The sequence below is a fragment of the Corylus avellana genome, chromosome ca3, assembly GCF_901000735.1.
Source record: "Corylus avellana chromosome ca3, CavTom2PMs-1.0".
Taxonomy (NCBI): domain Eukaryota; kingdom Viridiplantae; phylum Streptophyta; class Magnoliopsida; order Fagales; family Betulaceae; genus Corylus; species Corylus avellana.
The window spans coordinates 30,536,584-30,558,359 of NC_081543.1; the positions used below are offsets into that span (position 1 = coordinate 30,536,584).

Consider the following 21,776-nt stretch of genomic DNA (forward strand, 5'->3'; position numbering starts at 1 on the left):
CTTTTACACTCTTAACAATATAAAGATGCATGGTATTTCAATTATTTTGATTAGTATGCTTTCTAATATGACATACAAAGTTTGTAAACTAGGGCGCTATATATCACCTGCTGTTCAAAATCCTAGATCAAAACTGGGAGGCTCTTCTATCTCCCTTGTACATGTATGCTCCTTTGAAGTCTTCTTTACGTCATCGACAGGGTCATAAGAAGCACAAGGAGTCGAGATTGATTTACCAAAAGGGAAAGCTCCATCACACCTTTGAGGCCCAGCCTCAACTTTGTCCAAACAAGGCTATACCACACAAATTGCAACAAAATACATTATTTCTAAACCAAGCCGAAGAGTTCCACAGACAATGAACTTCATAAAATAAAATAAAATCTATAACAAAAAAGAAAGAAAAACTGTAGACTGGTTTTATGTAGATATATATGTAGGATAAAAAGGCTACCTTAGACATCACATGAGTATTGGGTTCCAGACGTACTCAACAATATAAAACCGTGAGTTGAGTTTGATTACATGAATCCTTTCACACCTCTGAGGGTTCATATTCTTAAAGATTTACTGCAATATTAATCTTGGGCTTCACCTAATGTAAATTTTCCTTTTTGTGCTGATATTGATACAACTAAAGACAACAGAACCCTCTCGGGACTGGACCTATACAAATTTAAGGATCTATATACAGAGTAGGTTTAGTGATCTAGGATCCAAACAAAAGTAGGAAAGTGACTAATAGTGATATTAAAGAGAATTATGGCCCGGACCTGGTGGGAGTTATCAAGATCGACATCCTTGGACAATTCACTGCCATTACGACTAGATATAGCTGCAGAATTCAATTCAGTTCAAGTTCTCATATAGTTAAGACATCAAAGTTTAGAATAGGAAAATGCAAAATGCACAAAGTTACATTAAAACTTACCTTCACAAGATATAAGATCAGGAGAGTTCCCAATGTCTATATTTTCACTAGATTCCCAAATGCCTACATTTTCACTTGATTCATGATGTTGCAAAGATGCTCTTGGTGGTTGAATATCTTCAGGAAAATCCAGTAAAACAGTGTCTGCAACTTGAGGCTCCTTGATAGAGGAACCCATTTCCATTGTGCTATTATCCATATAGTCTGCAACATTGCTTTCCTGAGCCATAGGTTTTTGGAGGTTGGACAAGATTTGATGGGCTGCACAAATTCAAACAAGAAAATCACTGGCAGATAGGTTTAATACAGCGATGAGTTGATATCAGAAATGCAGCCTCGTAAACTCTCAAATTGCCTTTAAAGCAATCCAGCCTAGAACATGACATAAACAGAGTATGTGTCTGCAATGACTCTGATGCCATTGCACATTCGATCGTATGAGATATACAGACAATCCTCAATTTCCTTTGAGTGCATGGTGTATTAATGACTGATAAAAAAGTGAGACAGAAACGGATGCCCTATGACCTCATAATTTAGTAGAACACTCATTGCCTCAACTCAAATTGTCAAAAGCATAAAAGAATTCTAGAGATGCCTACAAAAGTTAAATGAAACATCCAATGAGTAGCAAGAAGCCAATAAACTCAACCCACCATTTTACTTGAAATTTATGTGACCCATGTAGCAGAAACATAGCAATTAACTGCAACAAATTGTATATCTAAAACTCTGTAAAACTGTTATTACATAGGATAGCAAGATATGCAGAAACTTGTATTATGTAAACAAAATCGAAGTGCCACAAAAAACAAAAACAAAAACAAAACAAAACCAAAAAAAAAAAAAAAAAACGACAGAAGGAAGACAACTTTTCAAATTTCACAATGTTCTGTGAAGCACCAAATAACCTTTAACCCACCATCACGTATTGGCTTGTTTGGAGGAACTCTCCGGCTTAATTTGATCTCATCTACACTAGAGACGCTAAACTTTGAAACCGCGTCTTTTTCTAAACAAGCATTGTTTTGGGGTGCTCCTGTACATTCAATCCAAAATATTTTCTTGAGGGGAGATCAAGACCTGTGCGAACATCAAAATGAAAATAAAAAAGAACTAGAGCCAATACCAAAACTCAAATAATACTGAAGATGCCAGTTAGCATAGCTTTCAACAACCCAACAAAAAGATATATGAGAACTCAAAATTAGCTTTTTTATAGCAGATCATACCTTCAGGACTTACACATGGCTCACCAACCTCCACCAAATATTTGGGTAGTTCCAGCAGAGTTCCTGTTCTCACATCTTCCGATAAACTGAGGAATTTACGGCTCAGGATGGTTTTATCTTCATTTAGTAAGGTAACCTGTCATACTTGACAGTATTACTTATTTGTAAAGGAATGATTGCCTCTGATTACCATCTACAGTATAACCTCCATACATATGGCAGGGAACTTAAATCAAATTCAAAAGGGATAGGAAAAAACAAACACCTGCATCTGGAAAGAACCACAAAATGAAACTTTCAGGATTCCACTGTGATACTTCTTGCTCCTTCGAACTATCTGACTAGTATATAGAGCATGCCATTCTGCATTGCAAAGAAAATGAGTCAAATGACAGCATGAGGGAAAGCTGTCGGACAACACTCACAATATAACTGGAAGGTACTTGTAGAAGTTCAGATATAAATACAAAGTGTCGCTCTTTTATACCTGCAAAATGAAACAAATACCAAAATATGCACTATTGCGCATAATCTGTTGTAAGCTAAGCAATCTAATTTCCTGACCTACATGATTCTCAATTTTTCTAATTTATATATTGAGATAAGACCAGTCTTTGAGACTACAAAGACCATTATGAGCATTATTTCAGATCATAACCATTGAATTTTTTTTAAGGAGCAGCAGTGAACCAAAAAAAAAAAAAAATTGTTACAAAGCTTCATTTTGGGCTGTAGCCCATGTCAAAAAGTGAATGCTTACCACTTTGAAAGATCACAAGAAGGCTAATTAGGAGAATGGGAAAATATTTAACATAGGTGTTAAGATGGAAATCAGAACTATAAGAGATCGCAGGATAGATGTTACATGCAATGCTGATAGATGAAACCAAGCAATTACAGGGAAGGTCGATAGATATCTTCAAAGAATTCAGATGGCCATAAAAACAAAACAATAGATTTTATCTTTATATTTTTTTTCTTCCTGGGAGACCACTATTAAACAATCACCATGAGAAAAATACCAAGTTGATGAAAAACTAATCATACTAACCTTTTACAACAGATTTTTTGTCTGTACGACACACCTGTTGCCCATGCATCAACCCTGATTTTTGAATAATATTGCCATCATTCACTTGAATATTCAAATCCATTAGAGGTTCACGGTTTCCTTCAAGTTCCCCAATTTCAATCAAATGACCATCCAATTCTATTGATTCACCAGATTTTATAACTTCATATTTTTTTAGAAACCTGCTACCTAAAAGTTTCCTGCTTGCATCATATAGCAACACCTGAACAGGGACACAAAAAGGAAGTGTAAGAACCAATATGGACAGAAAGCCAGTGAAACGAAGGAAATTAATTGAAGTCAATCTATCTGCAATTAATTATAGTACATAACAAGTGATGTGCAATTGCATGGTTGATTAGTCAGATATGGAGTGGGTAACAGGTAAAACTGAAAAAACTAATGATGAGAAAAGATTTATGAAATATGTTATCTGTCAAGACGAACAAGCAAGATAATTATCATGTGAATAAGAACGACTATAGCTCTGATAATCAACCTGCCTCCCCAGGGAGCCGCAGATTGCAAGTCGCAAGAAACCATCGTGATACTTCTTCGCTTTTTGAGTTAATTGTGTAGTGTACAGGACCTGCCATTCTGTCATTACAAAGAGAACATGTTAACCTGGGACCCAAAAAACACAGAAAAAGGAAAAGATTGAAGAAGTCCTATGCAATAAATCCCTAGGGAGATCCATGACACTCCTGCAATATAAAGTTAATGATAATAAAATATAAGACATAATCAAACAAACAATTGGGTGTTCTGTTGTTTCGATTGTCCTGATGATTTGAAACATGTTGATGAAATTAAGCTAGTCAAATTTGTGTAAATGCTAGACTCCTAACAGAACTATTTGGGTTCCATTATTCTCATATATTAATCTTTTGACATGCTGCAATGTCAGTGCATGACATTCACAATTATGTCTGCATCAGAAATTGGTCTCCATACAACAACCGCATATAAATAGCTGTCAGCTTCAAACATAACACAAGATTATTGATTCCTATGGGCTATGGCCTTATAAATGTAAAACATTATACATGATGAATATGAACAGCTCAATTACACAGTAGTGAACTGTTGCTTAGCATTATTTTCATTCATAAAGCATTCCAATCGAACTTCTATGTACAACATACAATATGAAACATGGATGAGGAACATGCTTGGTGAAATGTTTTACTTCAGTTCATTTCAATTAAGACTTTATTAGTTTTTATAAGCAAGATTTGAACTTAAGACCAACCCCAATCCCACCCACCTGATCCAAGGTAATTAACCTATAACTGTTGACAATTTAACAATGACTTTGAGTTGCGCGGCCACTTTTAGGACCAAAAACTCCGCTGACAAGCTCTCAAGGGTCTTTAACTGATATAAGTGCAGCAGGAAATTCACAAACTAACCTCTTAAGGTAAGCTTTGCTTTATCTGGACTACTCTCTGGTGCCCCATGCTTGTCCAGTTTACTCTTCTCGAACTCTGAAGCAAAAATCAGCTATGATGTTATGTCAATGGAGTCTCATATTTAGTATTATATGTAAGGGAACAAAACTAAATTTTAGGGCCAACACCAAAAAGAAGGGTGAGGGGGGGTGGGTTGCTTTTTTTAAAGGGATTAGCTGAGAGGCCCTCAGAGTGTGCAGATATCTGAAACACAAACCCAAGACAAAAGTTACAAATCCTTAAAAAACAGACAAATGTTTCGATTATAAGGGCATAGAAGACAAGTGTCATACTGGACTTTATCAATATGACAAAGGGAGATAGAAAAGGTGAGTGTACTTTAAAGCAATTGAAGGAGGAAGAATTTATGAAACAATTATTGTGCAAGATGAAAAAATAAGAAGAATTAATGTTCAAACTCTCCAACCTTTTTCAACATGTTTACTGAGGTCAACATAGTTCTCTTGTCTATGCATTGTCCCGGTTTCTTTAGCAACATTGCAATTGTCTCTTTGAACATTCGAATCCATAAAAGGTTTAAGTTCTCCATCAGGTTCTCCAAGTTCAACCAAATGTGCATCAAAAGCTATCGATTCACCCGACCTTATTACTTCATCTTTTTTAAGGAACCTGCTATTTAAGAGTTTCTTGCTAGCATCAAACAGCATGACCTGAATAGAGACCCCAAAAAAGAGAATGTTAGGGTCAGCTGTTTTCCATCAAAATAAAGTGAACCTCTCTGCATCACATGAATCACTAAACAAAGATGTCTACTGACATCATTGAGGATCAATTTAAGGAGTCACTAACAGGAAAAAGATAGTTAACAACTTAGAAGAGGACCTGGAGAATGGCTGATTTATAGAATGGTTTACTTATTGAGATCAACAAACATGATGATTGGACTTGCGAAAAAGAAATTTAATGGAAATAGGAAAGCCAACCTGCCTCCCAAGGGATCCACATGCTGAAAGCCGCAAGAAGCCATCATGATACTTTTTGGCCTTTTGAGTTACTTGAGTAGTGTACAGAACCTGCCATTCTACATTGCAAAGGGTAGCACGTTAAACAGGTAAAACAAAAATAGGAGAAAGGAATATACATAACAGAATGCAATGAATCCCGGGGGCATGTAACATGAAGCAACTAGTACGAGTTTGACAATTAATCAGCTTCTTGCCATTATAGGAATGACATAATTTTGTAAGTCATAGTAGCCATTGCACAAAAAAAGAACGTGACCATCGAAGGTACAGCAGCAAATTCACAAACTAACCTGCGATACTTGGTTTTGTTGTATCTGGACTACTCTGAGGTGCTTTATACTTGTGCAGTTCGCTCTTCTTGAACTCTGAACCGCAAGCAACTTTTAGAAGTATGGCAGGCAATAAGCTCATGTACGTACAATGCTAATGTAATGCAAAATGCCATTTTTATGTGGGGAATCCTCACATTCCGAGTGACTCAAACAACTGGTGTCTTAACTGTAAAAGCCAATGATAAAGTAAAATTGCATCTGAACTGGATTTTTTCACCAAAAAGTTAGGTTGACCAGTTGCTCTATACTTCCTCAAATATGATCCATTAATTTATGCAACATATACCAAATATCCTCTTATACTAGCCTGGACAACTTGACTAGGAATTATGACAAACGCAGACATCAAATGCTGTTTTAAATTAATGATCATGTTTATGTGAGTCAATATGCTAACCTCTGATAATTTTATGCGAAGGGCTCAAAGTTGGTCGTGCTTTATTCTTCTCCACATCATTCTTTCTATCTTCTGAACAAAAAGAAAAAAATAATAAAATAAAAGAGAAAAGAACACCAAAAATGCACTAAAAAAGGTTCTTAAGCAAAAAATAAGAAACCCTTAAGGAAGAAACTGTTATGGCAATACCAATACCAAAAGAAACCGAATGATTCCTGAACTTTTGTCTTTTCAGCAAACCGGGTTTCTCAGTGATTTTCTTATCACTTCCTTGTGAATTCAAATCAGATAGAGGCTTATGATCTCCCTCAGGATCACCCACATCAACAAGATAAGCATTGAATGTCAGTGTTTCACCAGAGCTAACTACTTCATCCTTCTTCGCGATCCTGCATTCCAAGAGCCTCTCGCAATCATCATAGAGTATGATCTGTGTGCACCAATTCACAGAGTAAGCAACAAAGGACCCCCCAACAAAAAAAAAAACCCTCTGATTAGTGTCCTCCAGATTTTCTAAGGTAAATCCAAGGTGGAATTCTTCAAATCTTAGCCATTATTCATTATTTATAAATCAACTGGTTCAGATTTTGCCCATCTCAGCATTTATCACCTCTGGAAGATTCTTAATTTTTCTTTAATTCATTGTACCTCACTCACTAAATTGCATTCTGAGGTGACAAAATCTGAGTGATTTGTATAAATATTAATTAAATAATTAAATTTATTATTTTTCATAATTTTAAATTTTTGGAATAAGTCTTAATTTAACATGGTATAGATCCTAAATTCGAACATTCTCTATAATTTGTATCCAATTTCAATTACATATTCTATATGTTGGCCTTCACAAGATATATTTTGAGCTCACAGGAAGAAAGCTTAAATAACTAAAATTATTCTTTTTAAACATATTAATTTTTTAGGATAATTAATGATTTAACTTGATTTAATTAAAAAAATAATGCTTAGAATCTTAAGAATAAGAACTCCACCTTAGAGTTATCCAAACCAGCAATCTTTCTGCTTCACGCAAATATTTAAAGCGCTCAATAATTCCACCAAAATTTTCAAGAAAAACACAAAACATAACTCTTTAGCAAAGCCATAGAAATACAAGATAAATGCAGTTTCAGATCTTCGATTTCGGTCCAGAAAATGAACAGCATTTTCAAAGTTTATACGCACATTGATTACACAGTTTACACTCATTTCCATAAAACTCAAATCATTTGAGCTCAAAAATTTTGCGCTAAAATCCAAGTCAAAATTCTCGTCAAATCTGATAATTAAAGAATTCAAAAAAAAAAAAAAAACCTTGTTGGTAGAGATGTCGAGCTCTAAGAAACCGTCCTGGTAAACTTTGCGCTTCTGCTTCGTGTGCTTTGTGTAGGTCACGATCCAGCGCTTCATATTCGCCATTGTCACAGTCAATGATCTGAGAGCCAACCAAATTGACCGGGAAAAAAAAAATGGAAACTCGGAGCCCCAAAGGGTTAGAAGAATCGAAGAGAGAAAGTTTTCTTTTGGTTCTTTGGCGGGAATGGCTTGGGTTCTTGGAATTGCGGACGAAGACGACGTCGTTTAAATGCAACTTCGTGATTTATGGCAAATAGATGGGCTTTTGAATAAGCGATTCATTTATGGGCCTGTGGCACGTACATTAACAGGGCCAACAGGTGACCGCCAGAGCAGATCCCAAACGGCCCAATATCGGTTTCTCCACTTTCACTCTAGAGCTGACAATTAATATGTTATGGTTAAGGAATATGACACGTTAAATTAAATAGTTCAGTTGTGATTGTTTTATATAGTTTTATACGTATGTCTCAACATAATCCGAACCTAACACGAAATATTTGATGTTAGCAATTTTTTACAAGACTTGCAAACCGGACACAAACTCGATAGAAGTTAGCGAATTATGGTTGAAGTGTCGAATTCATTTAATTACATTAATCAAGTTATGGTTAACTTATATTATCATGTCTCAACGGAACTTAAACAACCATAATCTCACATATATGTTACAAAACGTATCACTCAACCAAAAAATCATAGATTCTCAAGACTAAATAAATGAGATTAATTTGTCAATATCACTAATGGTCCAATCTTATAAGAAGAAAAAAAAGAGGTGTTTATTATTGGGACCATCCAATTGTAAACGACTGTATTACTTGTTTAAAAGTCTCAACTCTGATCCCCAATTAAATAAAGAATCTCATTATACGATTTTCATAATCAACATCCAGATAGTTTCCACTAATACTATAATCAAAGAAATCTTAAGTAGGTTCCTTTCCATTATCATAATAATAGCACCACTTTGACTACTTCTAACTTGAAAGAGAAAAGCAAGCAAAATGATATTCTAATTGCATCTCTCAATAAAGAAATATTGGTTAGCTTAAGTTCATATTTGTATTGCACCCACAACACCCAAAACCGCTATCACTACCATCCATTGAGGACAATCATTAAAGGTCTAAGACAACATGTTACAATTATATTAACTGCATTTTTTTTACAAATTTAAGTGACTTTATGTTAATGGTAAAAATACTAAGAAAAAAAAAATTAGTGATTAATATGTATATATACCGTTAGATACTGTAAAATCAAATCTAGACCACAAAATGATTCGGTTCTATTTCACCAAACGAAGATATGAACATGTTCCCTAATAACTCTACAAACTAAATTTGTTTATTTAAGGATCTACAATGTCTTCTTTAGAGATCTACATATCCAGTGATTTTTATTTTTATTTTTCTTTTACTGGTTAACTTATTGTCATGTAAGACACAAATGGTGGGTGATCAGCATTTTAGTTGAAGGTGAATCAGCAAATATTTAATAAGTGAAAAGTAAGTTTAGCTTTAATTAAACATCACATTAGCTATGCACATTAGAGGCACGAGCATTTGTTTATTCTTTATTATTATTTATTTATTTTAATTATAGCATTTAACATGTCATACAAATTTGGGGATTCTTTTATTTAGTCCACTTTGGTTTCGGGGCTCCACCGGCGACCTCCTTAAACTTTTGGATGAGATGCATTCTCCATTGAACTATCGAGAATGGGTAGCGATAAAAATTTTTTCTAATGAATTGTTTTTGTCACTCTAAAGATGAAGTTGATTTTATTTTTTTTAGAAAATTACTGATCAATTATCATTGATAAAAAAAAATAACACCTAGAGCTCATCACTCTAGATTAAAGCGCAAAAAACTCTAAAGAGACAATATCAAAAATACATGGAGAAATCTCTTCCATCCAAGCAAATTTTAATTTGCACCCGCTTTGGTAGTTACCTTGGCCAATCTGTGTGCTGCAAAATTCGCTTCCCTCTTGACATGGCATACCATCCAACTCCCGTGAGAGTTAAGCATAATTTTTATATCGCCAACCATTGACTGTAAAAGCACTAAGTTAGAGATTTGGATATTTTATGGCTTTGACCATTAGTAGACAGTTCCCTTCAAGAATAATGAAGTGAATTTTAAAATTATCATTTGATCAAAATTTAATAATAATTAGTTATAAGTTTAATGGTAATTTTAAAAATTATATTATTTTAAGAATACCACAAGAAATACTTATAATATTATTCCACCGTTCTATCTTTAAGTTGGTCTTCTTTTTACTTTGTTTTTCTTATTATTTTATTACGTGATAAAATATTATTTTATTACAACTTGCAAGCACATGAGAGCCTAATCCTAGTTGGGTAGGAAGTGCAACATAGTACCATTCCCCACTATTTTATCTCTATTGAGGCTAGCACAAGCCGTCGGATTCCGTTGGAAATGGAATTACACACTGTAAATTGGACTTACAATCCCAGAAAGCAAATTCCTGGAAAAGAAAGTCCGTGGAAATGCCCGAACTGGAGGACCCGAAGTCAACGGGACCAACTGTAGGGGTGGAGGAGGAAGTGGAAGAGGAAAAGGGGGAGAGAGTAGAGGCGTTAATCATGGACTTCGATGTTCTCGATGACTCCTGGTCGTTGGATCAGATCCTCTTGCTCGCCGACAACAATAGCCACAACCCCATGTCACCGCTCTACGTCTCGCCCTCCGACCAGCACTTCTCTCCTCCCTGGGCGTTCGTAGATGGAACCGACGACGCAGCGCATACCGCCTCTGCTCCCCCGGACTCCTCTCCATTGCTCTCCTGTGAGTTTCGTATTTGTATTGTCATTACTTCTTGGATTGGATTATGAATTTCTTTCTTTTTTTTTTTTTTTCTTTTTTTTTCTTTTTTTTGCTTTGTTTGGATGGAAGATAATGTGGTGAAAGTTTGAAACTGTGTGGAAAAGTTTGGTTCTTGGTGCTTTCGTTTTGTTTGGCTGCTGAAAATGATAGATTACCGTTCGAAACCTTAAACTGATATTGCTTTGTTAGGTTGCTTGTAAATTATCATCTCTCGAAAGCTTAAAGAGATAGTAAATTTAATCATTTAATTTATCAAAAAAAGAAGTAAAACTGATAGAAAATGATGAATTAAGGTTAAATTCATAGAAAATAATGAACTTAATCAATTAATTAATAGTCTTACACTCAAGAACACTTGCTTTGAGCACTTGCTTTGATTACACGTCTAAAAAAGCTAAAACTGATTTAAAAAATAATAAAAAATAAAAAAATAAAAAAAGATGAGGGGAAGAAAATGAAGCGCTATAATCCCAGATGAAAGAAAAATAGAAGGATTAAACCGAGAGAATTATGGTTATATGGCCCTTCTCTTAGGAATTGATGCAGAACGAAAAGTGTAGTATGACTAAATCTTACTTTGGGTAGATGCCCTTGAGGGGTTTCTTGAAACCTCGAAAGAACTCTGGTGTACCAGAAAATAAGAGAAATGTAAAAGAGAATTATGCTGAAATATGAATAATTAGTAGAAAACTTGACTCCCAAATTATAACATTCATAAATTGACCCTAACCTATAAAAAAATCCCTATAAACAGTTAGAAATGAGGAAATAGAACCCTAAAGCATGAAAATATAAGAAAGTAACGAACAATAAAATTGATCCAAGAATCAGGAACCAAAGAGCATGAACTTAATTGGCCAGTTTATTTTCTTTTCTTCTACTCATTTTCAGGACAACCAAAACGAAAATTGCATGCACTTGAATTAGTGAATTGGATGAAGTTTGTTGAACCTGTTGAGCCCGAGCTTTAACTCCGAGACTTTATCACCATCTATAATAGTTTTTAGTATATTCCATTCGATGGGTGATCGGTCTATATGGCCCGTAAAAAAAATGCGACAGTTATGCACTTGCAGTTTCTCAGTAATATTATGGCTTCACTCAGTAGTTCACTCCTTTGAGTTCCGACTTTGAAGTTTCACTATATGCAGGTACTCCCAAACCAGTAACTGCAAGGCCAATGGATAATGGAAATAATAGAAGAGTTCCATCTCCACTTATGGGACTCAAGCCCCTGGATGATTTAGATGGGTCTTGTGTAATCAAGGAGAGGATGACACAAGCACTTCGGTACTACATAGATTTGACGGAAAACAATGTTCTAGCTCAGGTTTGGGCACCCATAAAGAATGGGAGCCGGAATGTGCTCACAACTTCAGGGCAACCTTTTGTTTTTGGTCCACATAGCAATGGACTTCATCAGTTTAGGATGATCTCTCTGGGGTATAATTTTTCTGTGGATGAGGAGAATGAAGAAGTGCTTGGGCTTCCTGGCCGTGTTTTCCGGCAAAGGGTGCCAGAATGGACTCCAAATGTGCAGTATTACTCCAGCAGAGAGTACCCACGTCGTAATCATGCCCAGAATTACAATGTTCATGGAAGCTTGGCATTGCCTGTCTTTGAGCCTTCTGGCCAGTCCTGTGTTGGTGTACTTGAGCTCATCATGACTTCACCGAAGATCAACTATGCACCTGAGGTTGATAAAGTCTGCAAAGCACTTGAGGTTGGTCTCCTTTCCCCTTGCTGTGCATGTCAAACTTCATGCTGCATTCTTATTTGGTGACTGCCAGATGATGATTCTACTCTTTATGAGATTCTTATGGAAAATGTTGTTGCCTATGGGATTGTTCACCTTGGAAAATATTGGTAACTCCAAACATTTCAAGATTCCTCATTCACTATTTCGGTTGTCCTGCAGGCCGTAAATCTGAAAAGTTCCGAGACATTGGGTCATCCAAACATACAGGTGAGCTGCAACTATCATGCAAGCCAACTTTGAGTCTTTTGGGAACCAAGAAGATAAATATGGTGCTTTTCTTTCATTTTCCTTCTTTCTTTTTATCTTTTTTTCTCACAGATGTATATACTTGGCAATGCTTTAACCAGATTTGCAATGAAGGTCGCCAGAATGCGCTGGCTGAAATTTTGGGAATATTGACGGTGGTGTGCGAAACTCACAAATTACCTTTGGCTCAGACTTGGGTTCCATGCAGGCATCGTAGTGTTCTGGCCCATGGTGGTGGTCTCAAGAAGAGCTGTACTAGCTTTGATGGTGGTTGCATGGGACAAGTCTGCATGTCCACAACTGATGTGGCCCTCTATGTTGTAGATGCTCACATGTGTGGTTTCCGGGAGGCTTGTGTTGAGCATCACTTGCAAAAGGATCAGGGGGTTGCTGGGAGAGCATTTTCGTCCCATAGCTTATGCTTCTGTGAAAACATTACCCTATTCTGCAAAACTGAGTACCCCTTAGTACACTATGCTCGCATGTTTGGTTTAGCCAGCTGTTTTGCCATCTGCTTAAGGAGCACTCATACCGGAGATGATGATTACATTCTGGAATTTTTTCTGCCCCCAAGTATTACAGACTTCTATGAACAACAGATTTTATTGGGCTCAATATTGGCAACGATGAAGCAGCATTTCCAGAGTCTTAAGGTTGCTTCTGGTATTGAACTTGAAGAGGAAGTATTTGTCGAAATCATTCAAGTTTCTATAAATGAGAGTGTTGATTCAAGATTTGAATCTTTACAAATACCGTTATCTATGAAATCACCACCCAGGCCTTATGGCTTACTGATTAAGGGAGATATGGTGCAGTTAGAATCATCAAAACAGCAATTAATGTCGCACTTCGATGACATAAATGATAAAGGCACCATTGCAAATAATGGAGGCATAAGCGTCGATCACTTTTCTTCTTTAGAAAATAAGGAGATCAGAAAGATACCAGAGAGAAAGCGTGGAAAAACTGAGAAATCAATTAGTCTAGAAGTTCTCCAACAATATTTTGCTGGTAGTCTTAAGGATGCAGCAAAGAGCCTTGGTGGTATGCTTATACACTAACAAATTGTTGCTTGCAATTTTTCTTATATAGATGTGGGTGATGCTGGATTTGTTCATAAAAAACTGGATGTTTATTTGCAATGGCAATTAAAATGTATTGTTCTTTGAAATGTTCTTGCTTTACAGTTTGCCCTACTACAATGAAGCGTATCTGTCGCCAGCATGGGATCTCCCGATGGCCATCTCGCAAGATCAACAAGGTCAACCGTTCCCTCTCTAAGCTAAAGCGTGTAATCGAGTCTGTTCAAGGTGCTGAAGGAGCATTTAGTTTAAATTCTCTCGCCTCGAGTCCTCTTCCTGTTGCTCTTGACTCACAGCCTTCCAGTTTGAATAGGTACTATCCACAAACATCACCATCCCTTAAACTCTCTGAACCTCAGAAAAAGAATGAATCTGCCCCAGGTAGAACATTCAAAAACAATGATCAGTCTGGGCTGCAAGATCAATTGCAAGAACGAAGAAAGTTAAGTCCAGAGAACCTTATTTGTGATCATAGTAGTTCTCCACCAGAGGTTGGTAAAGGCTCAAACCGGTCCAAAACTCGGAGCGGCTCATGTGAAGAGAGTGCTGGGACCCCTACTTCGCATGGTTCATGTCAAGGCAGTCCCCCGAATGAAAGCACACCAGCAAAGCATCCATATATTTCCTCCACCATCAACGAGCAATGTGATAAAGTAGGTGGCTCCCCGGATTTGGCATATCAACCCCCAGGGGCACTCAATATATCAGCTACATACTCAATACCTGATGCTCTTTTGATGACAGAACCTCAAGAAACATTTGGAGGAATGCTAGTTGAGGATGCTGGAAGTTCAAAAGATTTGAGAAATCTGTGTCCTTCTGTAGCAGATGCTATGTTGGATGAGCAGGTCCCCGCAGAGTTTTGTTGGATTGACCCTCCATGTCCCAGTATAGCTCCTAGCCAATCTATGGCTGCTCTTGCTCACACCAAGCCACATGTTACAGCTACAAAAGAGATGAACAGTGTCACGATAAAGGCAACATTTAGAGAAGATATAATTATCAGGTTTCGGCTCGTTTTGAGTTCAGGTATTTTGGAGCTGAAAGAAGAAGTGGCAAAGAGGTTGAAACTCGAGATGGGAACATTTGATATCAAGTATCTGGATGATGATAATGAGTGGGTATTAATAGCCTGCGATGCAGACCTGCAGGAGTGCATAGATATTTCAAGATCGTCGACGGCCAGCAATATCATCAGGCTATTGGTTCATGATCTAACTGCTAATCTGGGGAGCTCCTGCGAGAGCTCTGGGTAGTGAGGACTAGTTTGTACATATTAGTGAGTCTGGAGATATATCAATTCTTGTAGTGCTAGGGTGCTGGATAAGTTGTTGATCTAGGTTTCCAGTTGTAAGAAATTTTCCGTTGAGTTAAAGAAGTAACACTTTCTTAGATTACTGTCATAAGACCTAAAAAATTTTGTTTGTATGTATAGGACGGAAGTTTGGAGTATCAAGTGTCTTCAATTATATGTAGATATGACACAACAGTTAAGTATTGTATTTGTATGTGTAGGACATTGTATTTGTATGTGTAGGACGGAATGTGAGAGTGTCATGTGTCCTCGATTATAGATATGGCATTTCAGTTTGCGTCCTGTGTGCACAGAACCTATGATTGATGGTGTCATATGTCACCAATTATAAATGTTGCACTTCAGCTTGTGTCGTGTGCTCCTCAATTATACTTGTAACATTCCAGCTTGCGTCATCTGTGCAGAAAAGATAGAATGCAAGTTTAGAGTATCATGTGTCCTCAATTGTAGATGTGGTATTACAGCTTACATTATGTGTTTTGTATGCACACGACGCAAGCCATAATCGAATCTAAATAAGTGTTTTAAAATTTGTTCAGAGTATTTTGCTAATGCCTTTTTATAATACTCAACAAATGATAAAAATCTAATCCCTCATCTTTTAAACTCTACAAAAACTTACATCGATGGACCAAATATCAAATATCCAGGTCCAGTATCTATGTTCCAGGTTTGATTTAGGTTTCACTATTTCTCTCTCATTGAGCTTCAATGTTTTTACTTCCTCTTGAATTAGTCTATGCCTCATTCTCCCTTCTTCTAATTTTATGCTTACCGTGATTTAGGTAAATATTGTTAGGAAATTAGACGCCACTAATTCCTCTTCAGGATCTTGGGATCCAATCGGTCAAGAAAAACAACAATACACAAGTACGGTAAATAATATTTTACCAAAGATACAGCTCGGTATCTTCCCAGGTAAGATTGGAGGAGTCACACCGGTCTCACTTAAAATCCAATCTTTCCTCGACAGAACATACACGTGTACTTTTGATTAGTACTATAAACACGCACAAACATACACAAGACAAGAAATTTATACGTGGTTCGGCCAATACTGCCTACATCCACCGAGTTGCAGAGATTTCACTACTTTGGGAGAAAATAACGGGGAGACTTTACAAGAGATATTTCAGAGAGAGATTGCACACAACTCTTCTATGTTGTGATCTGCAATTCTTATATGCCTAATACTAGACTTATCTCTCTATACCTTTTTCTCTCAACCTTTCTTTCTTTTTCTCTCTCTATACTTTTCTTGTCTTAGCATTTTGAAACAATGAAGCTTGATGCTCCTTATATAGGTATAGAAGGGTTGGTGAGAATGGTTGGTGGGAATGGTTGGTGCAACAACCATGTACTATTCATTCGACGGCTTGGTTGGTGCAACAACTTTTACTATTCCTTTGACGTCTTCTAGAAGATACTACCATAGTTTACTCATTTGACTCCATTTTTCAACAATCTCCCACTTGGAGTCTAATGAGTTTGAATCTCAACAATCTCCGCAATTCCCTCTTCTGCAACTCGTCCACTTGTCCTCAAGCTTGAAGACCAACTGAAGTTGAGCACAACTTCAGTTTCTCTATAGTAACTGTTTTGGTTAACATGTCAGCTGGATTCTTGCTGCCTTGGATCTTCTCTCAAATATCAACACCTCATCTTCTAGAAGTGATCTGACGAAATGATACCGAAGTCCAATGTGCTTGGTTCTTGAATGAAATGCTGAATTCTTTGCTAAGTGTATCGCACTCTGGCTATCACTGTACAAAACATTCTTATCTTGTCTGAAACCCATTTCTGCCAACAATCCCTGTAACCAAATCATCTCTTTGCTTGCTTCAGTTACAGCCACGTACTCTGCCTCTGTAGTGGATAAAGCAACAACCTTCTGTATCTGCGAAATCCAACTCACTGCAGTAGTACCTACTGTGAAAACATATCCGGTAGTGCTCCTCCTGTGATCTACCTCTCCAGCAAAGTCTGCATCTACAAACCCTTGTAGTTTTAGCTCGCTATTTCTGAAACATAGGCTTATGTTAGTTGTACCTCGTAGATACCTTAGTATCCACTTCACTGCCACCCAGTGTTGCTTCCCAGGTTTTGACATGAATCTGCTCACAGCTCCCACTACATGAGCTATATCTGGTCTCGTGCAAACCATGGCATACATCAAACTTCCAATGGCTGAGGCATATGGAACCTTAGCCATGAATTCCTTCTCTTCTTCTGTCTTGGGGGACTGATCCTTGGATAGCCGAAAGTGACTAGCCAAGGGTGTGCAAACTGGCTTAGCATTACTCATGCTGAACCTTTTCAGAACACGGCAAATGTACTCCTCTTGAGACAACTGCAAAGTACCCATTTGCTTGTCCCTATTTATTCTCATCCCAAGAATTTGCTTCGCTGCGCCCAAATCCTTCATGTCGAACTCACTCGATAGTTGCTTCTTCAACTTCTGGATTTCATCCATATCTGAACCTGCTACTAACATGTCATCGACATATAGTAACAAAATAATGTAACTGGATTCAAACCTCTTGAAGTAACAACAATGGTCAGCGTTGCACTTGTTGTAGCCATGCCTCTGCATAAACCCATCGAACTTCTTGTACCATTGTCTTGGGGCTTGCTTCAGGCCGTACAAGCTTTTAGTCAATTTGCACACAAGTTTCTCTTTCCCTTTGACTGGAAAACCCTCCGGTTGTTGCATGTAAATCTCCTCCTTTAGGTCTCCATGGAGGAAAGCAGTCTTCACATCTAACTGCTCTAGGTGCAACCCCTCTGCTGCAACAATGCTGAGAACTGAACGAATGGTATTCAGTTTCACAACCGGTGAGAAAATGTCGGTGTAGTCAATTCCTTCTTTCTGCTGAAAGCCTTTGACCACCAATCTTGCCTTGTGTCTCTTGGAACCATCATGTTCCTCTTTGACTCTATATACCCATTTGTTGTGTAGAGTCTTCTTTCCCACGGGTAACTTAGCTAGCTCCCATGTCTTGTTAGAGATGAGAGACTTCATCTCATCCTTCATTGCAAGCTCCCACTTGCTCGAGTCCTCTACCTGACATGCTTCATCATAGCATTCAGGTTCTCCACCATCTGTTAATAACAGAAAGTTCATGTACTTCCTGTTTGGTACATGTGGACGAGCTGACCTTCTAGGTGCAGGCGTAGGAGTTGGATCTTGTGGTGCTTGTTGTTCTGCAGGTTCTTCAGGCTCTTCAGGCTGAGGATCCTCACCAACTTGTTGCACCGGACTACTTTCTGGAAGATCATCCAACTCAACATACATATGATCATCTTGTACTGGACTAGTAGGTTGTGCAGCACCTCTATCCTTGTACATCACCTTCTCATTGAAAACCACATCTCTACTTCGAATGATTTTCTTATTTTGGTCATCCCAGAGTCGATAACCAAACTCGTCTCCTCCATATCCAATGAAGGTGCACTTTAGTGACTTAGGGTCTAGCTTTCCCCTCACATGGTCACTAATGTGCACATAAGCAATGCAACCAAAAACTTCTAACCATGAAAGATTTACCTTCTTTCCGCTCCATACCTCCTCCGGTATGCGTTGCTCCAACGGCACTGATGGTCCTCGATTAATGAGGTAGGCTGCTGTGTTGATTGCTTCAGCCCAAAACTGCTTGGGTAAGCCTGACTGAATGCGCATGCTTCTGGCTCTTTCTGTCAATGTTCAGTTCATCCTTTCTGCCACCCCATTCTGCTGTGGGGTTCTTGGAACAGTCCGTTCCAAACGGATCCCATTCTCGAAACAGAACGTTTTGAACTCGGTGTCCTCGTACTCTCCACCGTTGTCAGATCTTAACTTCTTGATCTTCAAGCCTGTCTCGTTCTCCACCATGGCCTTCCATTTCTTGAATACTTCGTACACCTCCGATTTCTGTCTCAAGAAATAAACCCATACCTTCCTGGAATGGTCATCAATGAAAGTCACAAAGTATGACTTTCCGCCAATGGACGAGACTGCAGCTGGCCCCCAGACATCTGTGTGAACTAGCTCCAGCTTCTCATTTCTGAGGGTTCTGCCACCCGTTTTGAAACTCACCCGTTTCTGTTTGCCAAAAATGCAATTTTCACAGAAGTCGATATTAATCGACTTTAACTTTGGTAGCTTCCCCAATGAGTGCAAAACTTTGAGCCCTTTTTCACTCATGTGGCCTAGCCTTTGGTGCCACAGATCTGCTTCAGCACTTGCATTCGCAATAGCAATAGTATCCCTCATATCTGTGGTCATATAGAGGGTACCAGTCTTTTCACCTTGAGCTATCATCATAGCCCCAAATGTGACCTTCCACTTACCCTCGTGGAAGTGAATGCCATGCCCTTCATCATCAAGTTGTCCCACAGAGATCAGATTCTTCTTCAGTTCTGGAACATGTCTGACTTTCTCCAACTTCCATACTGAATCGGCATGTATTCTGATCCGAACATTTCCCATGCCCACAACATCCAGCGCCGTACCATCAGCTAGATACACTTTCCCGAAATCTCCACTAACATAGTTTCCAAGATTTCGCGTATCGCTGTTGTATGAAAGGAAGCCCCTGAGTCTAACACCCAAGAATCAAAGGGACTATCAACCGAGAGGATCAGGGCCTCTTGCGCTTCATCTGCCACCACGTTTGCAGAGTCGCTTGTTGCCTCTTTTTTCGGAGCTTTACACTGATTTTTGTAGTGACCCGTCTTGCCACAATTCCAACACTCAATAGTTTTTGAGCTACTCTGGCTGTTGGAATTTCTTGGATACCTTGACTTTGACCTGCCGGCCCTTGATCTCGACCTTCCATGCCCGCTGCCTCTGTTTGAACTTCTGCCTCTACTTTCCACATTCAAAGCAGATCCGAAAGTGGACTTATCATCTGCCTTCTTCATGGTCGCATGAGAGATGATGTCTTGCACAATCTCATTGAACTTGAGAGTTGTCTTTCCAAACATGAGCGTGGTGACAAAATGCTCATATGAATCTGGAAATGATGCAAGCAATAACAAGGCTCGATCTTCTTCACTGAATTGAACATCTATCCGGTTCAAGTCGTTGATCAAAGCGTTGAAGATGTTGATATGCTTCATCACGTCCTCGCCTTCCTTCATCTCCAGCTTGAAGAGTTTCTTCTTGAGGAAGAGTTTATTTGACAAGGATTTCCCCAGATATATGGCTTCTAGCTTGTCCCACATATCTTTGGCAGAGATTGCTGATATCACATGATTTAACACATCATCTGTGATATACATCTCAATGGTAGAGATTGCCCGTTGATCGATATCTGACCACTCGGGGTCAGTCATGCCCTCCGGTCTTTCTTCTAAGGCAACTAGCAGCCTTTGTTGAATAAGAACGCCACGCATCCGCCTTTGCCATAAGCCAAAATTGATCTTCTCATCAAATGGCTTTATTTCAACTTTCATAGATCCGCCTGATCCATAATTTGGACTCCACTTCTTTGAACTGTCACTTGAAGAAGCAACTTCATGAGTGGTTTCGGGGGTTTCTTGAGACATCCTTCTTGTTGTATAAACTTGACGCTATTGCTCCCACTCGAACGGAACACGAACCGAGCTTTGATACCAATTGTTAGGAAATTAGACGCCACTAATTCCTCTTCAGGATCTTGGGATCCAATCGGTCAAGAAAAACAACAATACACAAGTACGGTAAATAATATTTTACCAAAGATACAGCTCGGTATGTTCCCAGGTAAGATTGGAGGAGTCACACCGGTCTCACTTAAAATCCAATCTTTCCTAGACAGAACATACACGTGTATTTTTTATTAGTACTATAAACACGCACAAACATACACAAGACAAGAAATTTATACGTGGTTCGGCCAATACTGCCTACATCCACCAAGTTGCAGAGATTTCACTACTTTGGTAGAAAATAACGGGGAGACTTTACAAGAGATATTTCAGAGAGAGATTGCACACAACTCTTCTATGTTGTGATCTGCAATTCTTATATGCCTAATACTAGACTTATCTCTCTATACCTTTTTCTCTCAACCTTTCTTTCTTTTTCTCTCTCTATACTTTTCTTGTCTTAGCATTTTGAAACAATGAAGCTTGATGCTCCTTATATAGGTATAGAAGGGTTGGTGAGAATGGTTGGTGGGAATGGTTGGTGCAACAACCATGTACTATTCATTCGACGGCTTGGTTGGTGCAACAACTTTTACTATTCCTTTGACGTCTTCTAGAAGATACTACCATAGTTTACTCATTTGACTCCATTTTTCAACAAATATGTGCTTTCCAAATTATAATGCGTTTTAGACTATTTTCCGAGCTAGTTGATTTGATATTAAGGGATATTTGTATGTCTATTGATTGGGTTTGGAGAAAACTGCAATTCGCGAAAGAGAGGCCATTTTTAACAATCGATCTAACCCTTTTTCCCCTTTTGAAAGGATTGAGCTGTTATCTGTATAATTATTTGTTCAATATACTGCGCTTTCCACCTAGTGAGTTTGCCGTCTACTTCAAGAGGACTTTAGTGATTGCTTTCCCACACAATTAAAAGATTGAAATTCTGATTACAAGTCATTTTCTTCTTGCAGGGTGTGCCTAAACAGAAGCTCTGAGCTCACTTGGGTTCATTAATTTGGTGTAGCTGGAAATCTTGCACCTCAGCCAATGTAGACTTTGTCGGGTATCTTTCCTTTACTGTCCTTGTTTAGGAATAAATTAGATAGATATTTTAGTAGAGATTGGAATTGATCTTC

The 21,776-nt window shown here is 38.1% G+C and overlaps 2 protein-coding genes across 4 annotated transcripts; one reads left to right on the forward strand and one right to left on the reverse strand.

Moving 5' to 3' along the window:
* Positions 1-99: 99 nt before the first annotated feature.
* Positions 100-7,922, reverse strand: LOC132176289 (uncharacterized). 3 transcript variants are annotated; one of them, XM_059588454.1, is made up of 15 exons: positions 7,716-7,922; positions 6,597-6,831; positions 6,402-6,473; positions 5,963-6,037; positions 5,631-5,728; positions 5,114-5,357; positions 4,648-4,722; positions 3,735-3,832; positions 3,215-3,458; positions 2,429-2,526; positions 2,164-2,299; positions 1,854-1,970; positions 932-1,192; positions 774-835; positions 100-294 (listed from the first exon to the last, which is right to left on the reverse strand). In XM_059588454.1, exons 1-15 carry the CDS (start codon positions 7,818-7,820, stop codon positions 115-117), a joined length of 2,100 nt encoding a protein of 699 aa, XP_059444437.1. In that variant the 5' UTR covers positions 7,821-7,922; the 3' UTR covers positions 100-114. The 3 variants fall into 3 exon arrangements, with proteins under 3 accessions (XP_059444437.1, XP_059444436.1, XP_059444434.1); XM_059588453.1 differs by having other exon boundaries at positions 6,402-6,470; positions 6,591-6,831; XM_059588451.1 differs by having other exon boundaries at positions 6,591-6,831.
* Positions 7,923-10,216: 2,294 nt separating this feature from the next.
* On the forward strand, positions 10,217-15,284 carry LOC132175044 (protein NLP6-like). Its single transcript, XM_059586849.1, has 5 exons — positions 10,217-10,583; positions 11,774-12,345; positions 12,541-12,588; positions 12,729-13,671; positions 13,815-15,284. Exons 1-5 carry the CDS (start codon positions 10,286-10,288, stop codon positions 14,963-14,965), a joined length of 3,012 nt encoding a protein of 1,003 aa, XP_059442832.1. The 5' UTR covers positions 10,217-10,285; the 3' UTR covers positions 14,966-15,284.
* Positions 15,285-21,776: the final 6,492 nt, after the last annotated feature.

Coding starts and splice junctions, on each gene's coding strand:
- LOC132176289 (XM_059588451.1), bottom strand. CDS start 7,820: ATGGCGAATATGAAGCGCTGGATCGTGACCTACACAAAGCACACGAAG. Junction 6,832..7,715: donor TCGACATCTCTACCAACAAG/GTTTTTTTTTTT, acceptor TGGTGCACACAG/ATCATACTCTATGATGATTG. Junction 2,527..3,214: donor CAAAAAATCTGTTGTAAAAG/GTTAGTATGATT, acceptor TTTGCAATGCAG/AATGGCATGCTCTATATACT.
- LOC132175044 (XM_059586849.1), top strand. CDS start 10,286: ATGCCCGAACTGGAGGACCCGAAGTCAACGGGACCAACTGTAGGGGTG. Junction 12,589..12,728: donor TGGGTCATCCAAACATACAG/GTGAGCTGCAAC, acceptor TGCTTTAACCAG/ATTTGCAATGAAGGTCGCCA. Junction 13,672..13,814: donor TGCAGCAAAGAGCCTTGGTG/GTATGCTTATAC, acceptor CTTGCTTTACAG/TTTGCCCTACTACAATGAAG.